Genomic DNA, 13,859 nt, shown 5'->3' with positions numbered 1-13,859 from the left:
GAGAGAGAGAGAGAGAGAGAGAGAGAGAGAGAGAGAGATGGCATATTCTCCTTTAAAATGCTCAGAAACAGGACCAAATCCTTTATCACTTCAGCTTCAGTTTTATGGGATAAAACTGAAGTAAATCAGATTCCATTAAACCTGTGTGCACATTGGTAGCATGTACATGAGTGTCTTTATCCAAGTACAAAATGTAAATTGAAATTCTGCCCTCATTGTGGACAAATTAATTTTCTGTCATTGTGAAATGCAAATACTAATCTAGTTGTCCAGCAAAGGAAGCAACAGTGAAGATATGTTTTAGACCCTTTTGTTGTTACTGACCTGTCATTCTTTGTCTGATGTTTCTTCATGTTTCCTCTGCTCACAGTCTGTGGCAAGCGCTATAAGAACAGACCAGGCCTGAGCTACCATTATGCTCATACTCACCTTGCCAGTGAGGAGGGGGATGATGCTCAGGAGCAAGAGACACGCTCCCCACCTGCCCACAGAAATGAAAATCATAAACGTGAGTAGAATGTGTGCTTTTCCTTCTTTCCCCCCACCTTCCCTTTTCTGGAATGCTCCCATCACCCCCCCCCCCCCCCGCACACACACACACACACACACACACATTATCCTTGTATTTCAGCAGTTGCCACAATTACTTTGCTCCTCTGTGAATTATTGGGACCTTAGCTTTTAGTGGAGCTAATCAACTGCAGCTTTCCCAGGTGCTGAGCTCAGCTAGTCAAAAAATTCAACTCAAGCCTCACATTAACTCTGCAGCAGGTCACTTTCCATCACTGCTGTCGTGGGGTGAGCATGTTGAGGGAAGATGAGGAAAGGAGGGGAGCCCAGTCTTCCCATTGCCAAGGAGTCTCACAGTGGTTAGCCCAGAGAACAATAAAATGCACTTGGCTGCTTCCTTTTGCTTTTTCTCTTTCTTTGTGTTATTGTATGAAATTTTCTGTGTATTACCAGCATCCTTCTGTATCTAAACTTGACATTTGAAACACTGTCCCTAAATTTGAAGGGAGAGTAGTAGAAAATAGGAGACAAGGACCTAAGTCAAATATAAGATCTACTCAGAAAAAGTAGGTCTAATCCTATTTTCTGCTGCAGAAATCCTGTTTGTTTCAGAAAATAATGGTTGTCCTTCCCTCTCAGTTTTTAAAGCACAGATCTGGGAATTTTAGTATTGCCTGGAATGAAGATTCTGTAGATACTTCAGTCCTTATCTTTGCTTTAATAAACAGTTCTTCTTTAGGCATAGGTTAGAGTCATTTTTATATATCATTGTGCTATTAGCCATGATGACTAGCTCCATGTACAGAGGCAGTAAACTTCTGAATACCAGTTCCAAGAGGCAACAATGAGGAAGTTGATTTTTATGCCCTGTTGCTGGACTTCCAGAGAAACTGGTTAACTACTGTGTGTGACAGGATACTGGACTAGATGGCCCACTGGTCAGAATCTAAACTAGATTAATTACATTTGATCATAGAAGAGACCTCTAGACTGGACTAGAGTCTCTGCTTTATTTAAACAGTGAAGTCTCACCTTTTTACCTTACTGATGTTTGGCTAAAACATGCTATCAGAAAGGGGGAGAAAGGTTAGGTTGCTGTTGTATGTCCAAGCCCCATAGGCACCACCACAAATGGATTTCCCCAACATACTAGAAAACTGGCAGAACTGTTTCTTTCCAAAATCTGCTCCAGGACATTACAATGTATGTGTGTATTCAAGGCTGCAAAGGCTGTGCTTGTACTACATGTCAAATGTTTTATCTGTCTGTGGTACGATACATAATAAATAACTGGTAATTTGCCACCCTTTTAATTGTGATCCCAAATCCACTCTATGGAGCAAGCTGTTTTACTCAGTGAAGTGGCACCTTGGTTTCATGTTGATTCCACTCCTTTTATTTTGCTGCTTGAAAACTTTACCTTCTTGGGACAGCAGCAGATAGCTTTGGTTTAAATTAACATACCCTCGTGTAGGGAAACAGGATGCCCGGTTGTCCTTTCCACTCTAATAACCTCTCAGTTGCCTAAGCATGACATTGTGCTTGAAGAGGACTTATATGCACACATGTATCGACATACAAAATCCAGTGGACAGAAGGCTCAAACAATGCGATTAATATGCCATATAAAATTCAGGAATCAGCTGAACAATTTGCATTTTTGATTTTTTTTTTCTGTGTGGGCAAGAATTGATATCATGTTTCACTGTCTGGTGGACTCAGAGACAGGATAGGTGTTCAGACTCAGCTGGGGTTGTAGCTATAATTTCTTCCCCACCATGCATAATGTAACTAGTACAAAGCCAGAGTTGGGAACTGGATTTTGTGCTGTGTACTTCCTATTTGATCATTCATTCCATTTGATTCCTCCTCTTTGCACTTGTCTTCAGATATTTGTTTCCAGCCTTGAGCTTGGTTATCAAATCTCCCCTCTCTCACTTGGCAGGATTTAATTTATGCTGCCATCCATCTTCCATATGAATGCTAATTGTTCACTCAGCTAATACACAGTTGTTTACTGGTTCCTTTGTACACAGAGAAAGCCTCAGAGATGTGGCAGGACAAGCCAGACTCTTCCACTCCCCTAAGTACAATTGGGCATATGGTGTGAATTAGATTTGAGAGGTCTGCAGTGTTGCAGGGTCTGGATATCAAGAATTTTCTCTTCATAGCTATTGGGAAGAGTGTTAAGTAGGGGATGTTAATCCATATAGCTAATCCACAGCTGCCTGAACCTGATAGAAAAGGGCCAAATGTACAGCCAATAGTAGGCAGTATTATTTCCCTAGATGCACAAGACAGAAATGCAAGTAGGCCAATTTACTGAAGACAAAACTAAACAATAGGGGCTGTGTGGTGGGAGCTGGAGGGCATGGCAGACAGAATGCTGCTACAGTTCTTGCTATTTCTATTGCCTGTCCCTTTTCACTGGTCCTAGCATGTCCTCACAGCAATATCTCTGGTAATAATTGGCCTGCTGGTTCTGAATTCATTAAAATCCCATACTGATTTGCTGCCACGTGCCATTCAAGAGCTAACCGCCTTTCTTGGTTTTTCCTTTCCTGTTCTTCCACTGTCATTCTCAAGTGAATGTGGTTTTAGCATTTTCAAATGACTACTTAACAATATTTGTGCTATCTAATGCTGTAACTAATTTCAATTATCGCTTCCAGTGGGTTTTCATCAATAGTCCAAATTAGTCTGTACTCTGCAGCAGTTCTCAAGGTATCCCAAAGGGTCTGACCTTAGAAGAGGCATTCCATAATTCTGAGGATCCAAGCCAAATGTTGTTTTCCCCTTAGTGTGCTGACAGCCCTTTCTCTTTCTCAGTGTCTGAGGATAGGATACACCCTGATGCTCTTTCAACAGGGATAATAATATATGAGTTCTTCTTCTGACTTTTACCTATTGTTATTGTTTTATGCCTACACTGATTTTATGTGTACATTGCTTTGATCTGTTGGAAAGCATGAACATTGAACAGATAAATATTATATTCCTTTAGTGCAGTCAGAAGGAAGAAGATGGGTTGTCTCTCCTTACATAATTGGGGAGAGAATCTTTCTTTTTCTGCAGTTTCTTTGGGAAATGGAAGCCGTAGTTTTGTCTGGTTCATTTTTCCCCTTTAGCAACATGCATTCATTAATTTATTTAAATACTTGCTATTAAATCCATAAGTTCAGTAAAACACAGGCATTCAACTCCAAGAACCCAACTTTACAAGAACCAGAAATACTGAATATCAACAATCAGAACTGCGGAACTTATATACACATTTGCAGCTCCCACCAAGTTGTGTGACTGGCCATTAACGGAGGTTGGCGAAACTGGCGAATCCCAAACAACAGTTTTGGATCTCAGGCTCAGCTTCCAAGCTCTTAGCCTTTGAATGTCCACAGACATGACACCTATTCTTCTTCAGACTATCCCAGGACCCAAGATGGGTAGCAACAATATAAAAACAATTAGATTTTGTTGTTGTTGTTGTTATGTGCGAAGTCGTGGCCGACCCATCCCGACCCCATTGAAACCCAATGGACAAGCTCAAAAGACAAAACAATTAGATAAACTGCATTAAAACAATACATATAGCATACACTGAAATCTTTTAAATAGTAGTCTAAAAGCACTAGCAGGAAATTACCTCTGTGCCCATGCTGGGTGCCCCCAAATCTAAATGAACACATCTGCTGCCTTCACTCCCATAACAAATTGCTTATGAAAAATGAATTTCATACTGGGATTTGACAAAGTGGTTGTTTTAAAAATCAGTCACATCCTTACCTTTAACACTGCCTGAATCAGAGCCATGAGTCTAGAAGCAATATGTCATTAATGATCCAGGTCTTAGGTCAGTTGTCTTCCTTTAGCCTTCTATAAGAATAAAAAGTTTCCCAATAATATTCCAAAAAATAAAACTTCCCATTTCTTTCAACAGACTTCTGCACTTTGAGGGCCAGAAGTGACACCTTATTTTTGCCATATACTATATTATACTTTTCATAAACATTTAGAGCAGGGGATCATAGAACAGAAGGATCTGTTGTGCAATAGTGAGAAAGTATCTATTACTGCATCAACTTAGCACCTTTTACAACGCTAAATGCTTCTTTCTTGGTTCTAATTTCTGCTTACAGATGTAATTTCCATACTAGCAATACTCTGTTAATGTTACTACATTACTATATACTACATAGTCCCAAGTATTCATCCAGGTCTAGCAGTGTTCAGAATTTGACTCAAAAAGCTTCAGCATTAAACACATACAGTGGATCTGCAACCTGTGATCATACATGGTAGATTCAATGATGGTATGTAAATCACAGTTCTGGGAGTAAGGAACAAACATGTTTCACACTGTAAACTGTCAGATAATAATGTCTTAGCAAGGGCTCCAATATGGCTGTGGCTTATGATTGCCTTACCTTCAGAGTTGCCATACTGAAGGTCTGTCACCCTGATAGGAGTAAAGGTAAGCGCAGCTTTGGCTCTCCTCTGTCCTGCTGTACCAGAAGATCCAAAGGTCCATGTTTGGGAGAAGAACTGGCAACTCTACTAGGGAGCTATATTGTTGATTACTTGCATCACAATTAATTCAGGCTGGGCCAGAATTTATAGCGTGGAATCACTTCTTGTGTCAGAATGCTTTTTGAAGCACAATGTGATACTCAGTCTCCCAAGTTTTTTTTTTTTTTTGTTAATTCATGTATCCTACTGGGCTTCGAAGCTGTTCCCTGTTTCCCATGCAAAGCCTTCTTTGAAACATTTTTTATTTTCATCCAAGCAGGAGTCCATGGATGAATAAATAAATAAACGTAGCTTCTCTGTTGGTGGGAAACTATTTGTTCTTCAAACCAAGTAGCAGCTATTGGAATGTTACATCGGGGTCCTTTCTTTCTCTGCTTCAATGGTATTTCTCCCATGTCAGGTTGACATGGACAGAGAGGTTATCAAGAGGCAATGGTAGGAGATGTATTTGAATGCCTTCCTTGCCTTCTTTGAGGAAGTTCCACAACAATGCCTTTATGCTGAATATATAAAACATTGGGTTGGATCTAGCAGTAGATTTTTGTTAATGGAAGAGAGGTTTAGCTGATTTCCCCATCCCACTGCAAACCTCTGACCTCCCCCTCTTAGGCAGTTTCTGAGGGTCCCTGTAGTTTTGGGAGGAGTGTTTTGGACTTTAACAAACTTTAATAAACTCAGAGACATGATGAGTGTCATACCATAGACAAGAATGCTGGAAGGGAAGGGAGCATGTGAAGGGTGGGCGCTACTCAAACAAGAGCTATTGCATGCTCAATCCATGACTATCCCAGAAAGACGAAAACACTGCAGGAGCTCTAAGAAGCCTATTTGGATGAACAGAGAACTTCAAGAGGAACTAAGAAAGGGAAATGTTCAGGAAATGGAGGGAAGGACAGAGCTCTAAAGAAGAGTACCTACAGGTTACTAGGCACTGTAGATCAATCATCAGAAAGGCCAAAGCTGAGAGTGAGCTAAGATTGGCCAGGGAAGCCCATTGTAACAAAAAAAGATTTTTCAGTTATGTGAGGAGCAAACATAAAGTAAAGGAGGCAATAGGCCCACCGTTGGGTGCAGATGGACAAACTCTAATGGAGGATGCTTAGAAAGCAGAAAGGCTCAGCGCCTATTTTACATCTGTTTTTTCCCACAGGTCAAAGGGTTTAGGCACATCTAGAGATGGCAGTAGCCAAAGGATAGTGTCTGGGTGGCAGGTTGACATGGACAGAGAGGTTATCAAGAGGCATTTAGCTGCACTGGATGAGTTCAAATCCCCTGGTCCGGATGAAATGCACCCAAGAGTGCTCAAAAAACTTTCCGGAGAACTTGCAGAACCCTTGCCCATTATCTTCAGGACCTCTTTAAGGACTGGAGATGTCCCGGAGGACTGGAAGAGAGCAAACGTTATTCCGATCTTCAAAAAAGGGAGGAAGGATGACCCGGGAAACTACAGACCAGTGAGTCTGACCTTTGTTGTGGGGAAGATAATAGAGCAGATATTAAAGGGAGCGATCTGCAAACATCTGGCGGACAATTTGGTGATCCAAGGAAGTCAGCATGGATTTGTCTCCAACAGGTCCTGTCAGACCAACGTGGTTTCCTTTTTTGACCAAGTAACAGGTTTGCTGGATCGTGGAAATTCAGTTGATGCCGTTTACTTGGATTTTAGTAAAGCTTTTGACAAGGTTCCCCATGAGGTTCTGATGGATAAGTTGAAGGACTGCAATCTGGATTTTCAGATAGTTAGGTGGATAGGGAATTGGTTAGAGAACCGCACTCAAAGAGTTGATGGTGTTTCATCAGACTGGAGAGAGGTGAGTAGCGGGGTACCTCAGGGCTCGGTGCTCGGCCCGGTACTTTTTAACATATTTATTAATGATCTAGATGAGGGGGTGGAGGGACTACTCATCAAGTTTGCAGATGACACCAAATTGGGAGGACTGGCAAATACTCCGGAAGATAGAGACAGAGTTCAACGAGATCTGAACACCATGGAAAAAATTGGCAAATGAGAACAAGATGCAATTCAATAAAGATAAGTGTAAAGTTCTGCATCTGGGTCAGAAAAATGAAAAGCATGCCTACTGGATGGGGGATACGCTTCTAGGTAGCACTGTGTGTGAACGAGACCTTGGGGTACTTGTGGATTGTAAACTAAACATGAGCAGGCAGTGTGATGCAGCGGTAAAAAAGGCAAATGCCATTTTGGGCTGTATCAACAGAGGCATCACATCAAAATCACAAGGTGTCATAGTCCCATTGTATACGGCACTGGTCAGACCACACCTGGAGTACTGTGTGCAGTTCTGGAGGCCTCACTTCAAGAAGGACGTAGATAAAATTGAAAGGGTACAGAGGAGAGCGACGAAGATGATCTGGGGCCAAGGGACCAAGCCCTATGAAGATAGGTTGAGGGACTTGGGAATGTTCAGCCTGGAGAAAAGGAGGTTGAGAGGGGACATGATAGCCCTCTTTAAGTATTTGAAAGGTTGTCATTTGGAGGAGGGCAGGATGCTGTTTCTGCTGGCTGCAGAGGAGAGGACACGCAGCAATGGGTTTAAACTTCAAGTACAACGATATAGGCTAGATATCAGGAAAAAGTTTTTCACAGTCAGAGTAGTTCAGCAGTGGAATAGGCTGCCTAAGGAGGTGGTGAGCTCCCCCTCACTGGAAGTCTTCAAGCAAAGGTTGGATACACACTTTTCTTGGATGCTTTAGAATGCTTAGGGCTAATCCTGCGTTGAGCAGGGGGTTGGACTAGATGGCCTGTATGACCCCTTCCAACTCTATGATTCTATGATTCCATACTTGTCAGACTCTTCTAGCATTTAGTGTTGAAATATATTACCCTAAATGCAACGTTCAGTCTCTCATTAATTGTCTGTCTCTATCTGTAAAGCAGTCCAGGTTTAAAACAGCTGAGGACCATGCAGTAACAGATTTATATTCACTTTTCAGTTTCCATGTGCTTTATGTAGTATTGCTCCATATATTATCTTTGCAGTGCAGTTGCTGCTGTTAAATTGCTTCCTTATGGCTGGCTCCCATGTTACACTGGTAATTTATAAATGCTTTGATCACATGGATAGTCCAGGTCACTTTGTTTCACTGATAATGGAGAATGCTGGCATACTCAAGGGCCATTTCACACAGCGCTAATGTTGCTGAAGTCTATCTGTTGTGTAATGCTATTTATTTAACATTATGCACGACATCGTACACAATCCGCAACACTCCTGCAACACTTCCGCAAAAAGTGCTTCGATCTAGTGCTTTTTGGGGAATTGTAAAAAGTGGATTCCCCCCTAAAAAAACCACTTCACTCCTGAGAGCAACCTGCAACACATCTGAAAAAGACATGTGCATTCTCAATATAGCGGTAGAAAGAATGTCCCTCCCTAGCTCTCGCCCCCGAGCTTCCGGAGATGCGATCGCCATTCCCCCCCCCCAAACCTGTGAAAGCAACGAATAAGTAAGGCTTCTTCGGCTGAAGTCCCTCCACAGAAGTGCTTAACAGTAAAACAAAGCTCCCTTCTGCAATTGTCTTTAAACTTTCCAAGCACAATTTAGCCCCCTGTTCAACACTGCCTGTTATTTTTGGCCAGAAATTGCACCCATCGGGGGGGGGGATTTTTTTTTTACTTGAAGAGCGTGTAAACGATTAAGCACCAGCTCCTATGTCAGCGAAAAATGTCTTTCTGAAACATCGAATGAACAAATATTCATTGCTACTGGTGTTTTCAGGTTTTTAAAAAAACAGATTTTAAAGGGAAAGGGGCTCTCCAGGAGCACGAACACAACAGTTCATTGGCTGTTCTGTTTGATTGATAGCCAGGGGCGGGAAGAAGCGCCGAAAAATATTGCCTCCTTTGTTGCGATTCTGGCGAGACCGGAAACTTGTGGGTAACGAAAACATCACTAGTGGGAGAGCCATTTTCCCCACTAGAAACGACTGTTTGCGTTGTCAAGACCTGCCAGTATTAATTGTAGCGCTTTACAATAGCGCTTACATTTAGCTACATTGGTGGTTGTGCGGAATGGCCCCAAGTGTTTGAAACATCCATACGTTATACCAGAAGGCCCCTTTAATGGCAGCAGCCTCAGGCCACTGGATAAATGTCATCTGTGAACCGACAGGGTTCTACCTCATACAGTTGCTCCACTATCCTTAGACCATTCATGATTTGAAAGATCTTTTGCAGTCTTTCTTCTTTTTTTACTTAACTTTCCTGTATTTCAACCCATACTGCATATCTCCCTTGTCACACAACAGTGTCCTTCAATGCCCTTGATCCGTTAGTAATTTCCTGAATAGCAGGGCTGCATTTAAATTATTTTAATAAATAATGAACAAAATATATTTTACAAATGCTTTCATACAATTGTATTGTTTGTATAATGTAAATGTTAATTCCATACCAACTGGAGGCACAGATACCCCGAGGAAAACCGTGTGTAAATGGAGGGATACTAATCTGCTGGACAGGAATCACAGCAATTCTCAAGTCATTTTGAAGAAGGACTAATTTTCACTCACGTGCTTAAAACAGGAGTAAGGAAATGCACCTCTAAGGAGTTGGAGAGAGGGGGAGGGGAACAAAACCCTGAATTAATAGGAAATGACTGGACTTCATTTTATGTAAGCTCCATCTGGCTTGTCCTTCAGCTCTCCCACAGATTTATAGTGCCTAGTATGTCTTGCTTCAGTCCACACCTCTGTCCTGTGCAAAAAATATGCTGGTCTGTGCAATGAACCATTCCCTTTGAAACCCACCCCCAATGACTTTCTCCATTTCTCATTAAATGTTGGGAATAAGCCAGCCGGAGGTGGACTCATCTCCAGCAGGGATTCAATCTCTTATTCTATTAGCACAAGGCACTTCCAGAAGCACATCTCCTATCGCTGTTTTTTTTCTCCCTCCTCTCCTTTCCCCATTTATTAGTTAGGGTTTTTTTTTTTTAATTTCTTATTTCTTGAATCCATCTCTTCCTTGCAAAGTTGCTTTTGAACAGAAAAATAAGAGGTCACAAATCAGTTCTTTACACTTGAGAGATGGAGTAATAACAGGTGGCAAGACCAGAGGCAGCAACAGCCCAGGATTCTGGTTGTCATGGAAACATGTCAGACCTGCAGAGAGATGAGCTCTGTCAGCAGTAGGGGGGAAAGGAACGTGAGGGAAACTCAGTGCCACTTACCCTACAGGTTCAGATTGTATGTCAGCCATCCCTCCGAGGGATGAGGGCTGGAAATATGTGAACTGGTAAAGCCAAATTCTGAACACATATTTGAACAGTAGGGAAGAAGGCTCAGGGGTATAGCGTGGAAGAGCTTTTGGCCTAGGCCTCAAACAAAGACCTTAATTTTCTCACATCCAGGATACTTCGGCTCAGTTCTGTCCACCGTGCTCTCTTCTTTTTTTGCCTGCATAGAGGACAATAGAGGCTTATTAACCAGGCAACAGCAATTTCATGCTGCATCACTTTATTGCCATTAATAATTCCAATAGCATTTTAATATCAAAAGCACTTGACAAACTTTGTTGTTACTCATAAACCTTAGTGCAAGTTTTCTCCTTCGCCTTTAGGATACAGATATTCTAAGACTGAAAAATGTAAAATATCTTTCAAAGTAACATCATGGTGCTTAATTAGTTTCTAGTATAGCTTCAGTTTGTTGCTGCCTCCATTCCCCACTCTTTCCATGCAGTGCTTTTGCAATATTTTCACCAGCTACTAGGCACTACAACAGGGGTAGTCAAACTGCGGCCCTCCAGATGTCCATGGACTACAATTCCCAGGAGCCCCCTGCCAGCATTTGCGAATGCTGGCAGGGGGCTCCTGGGAATTGTAGTCCATGGACATCTGGAGGGCCGCAGTTTGACTACCCCTGCACTACAAGAATTACTGAGGGGAGAGCAAAAAAGGTTTTGCGAGGACAAACTCTATTTTATATTCATGAGTTTAAAAAAGTGCAGAAATCTCATCTGCTTATTCAGTAGTTAACAAGAGACCCATAAACTCCCCCCTGTAGCATCATCTGTACATAGTACAATGAATTGTGCTAACAGATGTCTATTTTGAGAATAAGGTAATGGCTGTGGCTCAGTGGTAGAGCATCTGCGTGCTATGCAAGAAGGTCCCAAAATCAATCCCCAGCATCTCTAATTTAGATAAAGTAGTAAGTGATATGAAAGGCTTCTACCAATATTTCTGCAGAGTTGCTTTCTGTCTGAGTAGACTTTGAGTGCAGACTTTGATGGATCAATGGTCTGATTCAGTATAATGCAACTTCTAACCTCCATGTGTCCAAAGTGCTATCAGAATTCAAAACATAGTTTAATTACACTAACTATATTTAAGGTCAAACCATACAAGACATTTTTAAACAATTTGGGTCTGGGTTCCCTGGACCAAACTCACTTTCTTTTCAGTCACAGAGAGACTGTGGGAAACATATTATTTAATTTTATGCATTTATTTATTTGGATTTTTATACCGCCCTTCCATACTGCTCTGGGCGGCTTACGTAGAACATTGTAAAAATCGTTACATAGAACATTATAACAATCTGTCAGATAAGAATCATAGCATGTCAACCCAAACAGTATTTCAACAGAACAACAACACTTACATATCCTTGGGGAGGTCAGATTGTTCAGTCATGGAAGGGACCTCTGGGGGGGGGATCTGTAGATGTTGTGGGTCAGTCAGCCTCAAGCAAATGCCTGGTGGAGGAGCTCCCTTTTGCAGGCCCTGCTGAATTGTGGAAGTTCGGGCAGGGCCCTGATCTCTTCAGGGAGCTCATTCCAACAGGTGGGGGCCAGGATCGGTATGCAGCTTTCTGTTTTTCACGAACTAACTTGTTGCCTTGAGCCTCCAACGTGGTAGAAAAGATCTGATTGGCCAGGGCATCAGTTCAAAGGCTTCCTTGTTCCCAGGTTGCAAGGCTTCCCTTAAAGGGGAAACCCTAACTTCTCTCAGCAGAGGCTCCAGAAGCCCTCACTTCTCTTGGCAAAGATTTGCCTCTTGGGTTTATTCCCAGCTCCTCTACTGTCTCCTATCCTTTCCCCTCCCCATTCAAGAAAAGAAAGAAAGAGGCTCCTGCTGTGCTTGCCTTCTCTCCCTGTTCTGAGAGTCCCTAATCACATGTAGAACACTTTCCTGTTTCAATGGGGAAGGGGGGGGGGGTAGAGGAAGACCTGAGTTCAAATAGATCTGAATTCAGCAGGATCCACAATGGAATAAACAAAGGAAATGCAGAATCAGCCCAGGTTTAGGTTCAAGGCTGTTAATATTTACCTCAGCTAGAAAAAACATTGTAAGAAAACAGACTGCCTTGTATTGTACTGAAATGTCACTCAGAGGCAATCACTAGAGCAATAAATGGCAGTCTGTTTTCTTACAACATTTTTCTTACTGGGTTAATAGTAACAGCCATGATCCTAAATGTGTTTACTCAAAATTAAATTGTATGAAGTTCACTGGGGATTCTACTAAGTAAGCCTAAGAATCCAGTGGCACTTTTAAGAACAACTTTTATTCAAGATAAAAGCTTCCATGTGCAGTCACACTTCTTCAGATATGAAAGCGTATACCTTGAATAAAACTTGGTTGGTCTTAAATAAGGGTGACACCCAAACTTTGTCCTGCTGTTTCAGAGCAACATGGCTACTCACCTGAATGCAGGCATTGTCAAAATTATTTTGGACATTATTTGGGGAAAGCAAGGTAATGTAACACAGGGGTAGTCAACCTGTGGTCCTCCAGATGTCCATGGACTACAATTCCCATGAGCCCCTGCCAGCAAATGCTGGCAGGGGCTCATGGGAATTGTAGTTCATGGACATCTGGAGGACCACAGGTTGACTACCCCTGATGTAACTGTCCTTAAAACAGGGCAAAAATTGTATTGTACTTGTTGGCAAGCTGGTAGAACTTGTCGTCTTATGGGATTTTAGTGTTTTTTATTATTATATTGTGAACTGCCACAAGCCGGCTGGCCTGGAAGTGGTGGTATAAAAAAATTCAATAATAAATAAATTATAAATTATGTTCAACTGTAGTTTTGGAACTTATGCTAGTACTAAATTTTGCTTTTCAGCTAGTGAGCAAAGGAGTCACAGACTACCAAGATTCATGTATTGACAACTTTTACTGTGGTTTTATTTTCATTATTCATGGGAGATTTCTTTGCAAATGCATTATTTCAGTGAGCATTGCAAGTAAAGGTATGTGAATGAAAGTTACATATTGTGTGTTCTTTGATTCACAATTATATTATTTGTCTGCAGCCCAGAAAGGACCAGATGGGATCATCATTTCCAACAACTACTGTGATTTCTGTCTTGGAGGATCTAACATGAATAAAAAAAGTGGCCGACCAGAGGAACTTGTCTCATGTTCAGATTGTGGGCGCTCTGGTAGGTGATTCCTTATTCAACTTTCTGTGAACAGTGAATAAATATATGTATGTATATATATATATGTATATGTATATGTATATGTATATGTATATGTATATGTATATGTATATGTATATGTATATGTATATATGTATATATGTATATATGTGTGTGTATGTGGTGTGTGTGTCTGTCTCCTTTTTCTCACACTTCTGAAGTGTGGACTGACTTCATATTTTTGTTTTGAGTGACTGGGTTAGTTAGACATTTACATTCTTAGGGCATAATTTTGAATATATATGTACAAGTGCTAATGATGGAATTTATTATTAGTAATGGAAGGGCATATATGCTTCAGATGGTTCTACTTTAATGAAAACAGCAAATTCTGTCTCAGAATTAAAGGAGCGTTTTTGCTTTTAT

At 41.4% G+C, this 13,859-nt stretch overlaps 1 protein-coding gene across 5 annotated transcripts in view; it reads left to right on the top strand.

The window, feature by feature from the left end:
* Positions 1-13,859, top strand: part of DPF3 (double PHD fingers 3) — a 232,439-nt gene that overhangs the window by 172,680 nt on the left and 45,900 nt on the right. For all 5 annotated transcript variants that reach the window (XR_013228425.1, XM_077322681.1, XM_077322678.1 and 2 more), the window contains exons 7-8: positions 371-508; positions 13,326-13,454. Coding sequence is in view for 4 of the 5 variants with exons in the window: in XM_077322681.1 (XP_077178796.1) it covers positions 371-508; positions 13,326-13,454 (267 nt within the window). In the remaining variant the exon portion in view is untranslated. The remainder of the gene's footprint in view (positions 1-370; positions 509-13,325; positions 13,455-13,859) is intronic.

The sequence above is a fragment of the Paroedura picta genome, chromosome 2 (assembly GCF_049243985.1).
Source record: "Paroedura picta isolate Pp20150507F chromosome 2, Ppicta_v3.0, whole genome shotgun sequence".
NCBI classification, from domain to species: domain Eukaryota; kingdom Metazoa; phylum Chordata; class Lepidosauria; order Squamata; family Gekkonidae; genus Paroedura; species Paroedura picta.
Note: the sequence above shows the minus strand (reverse complement) of the source record. Positions and strands in the feature narration are given on the sequence as shown.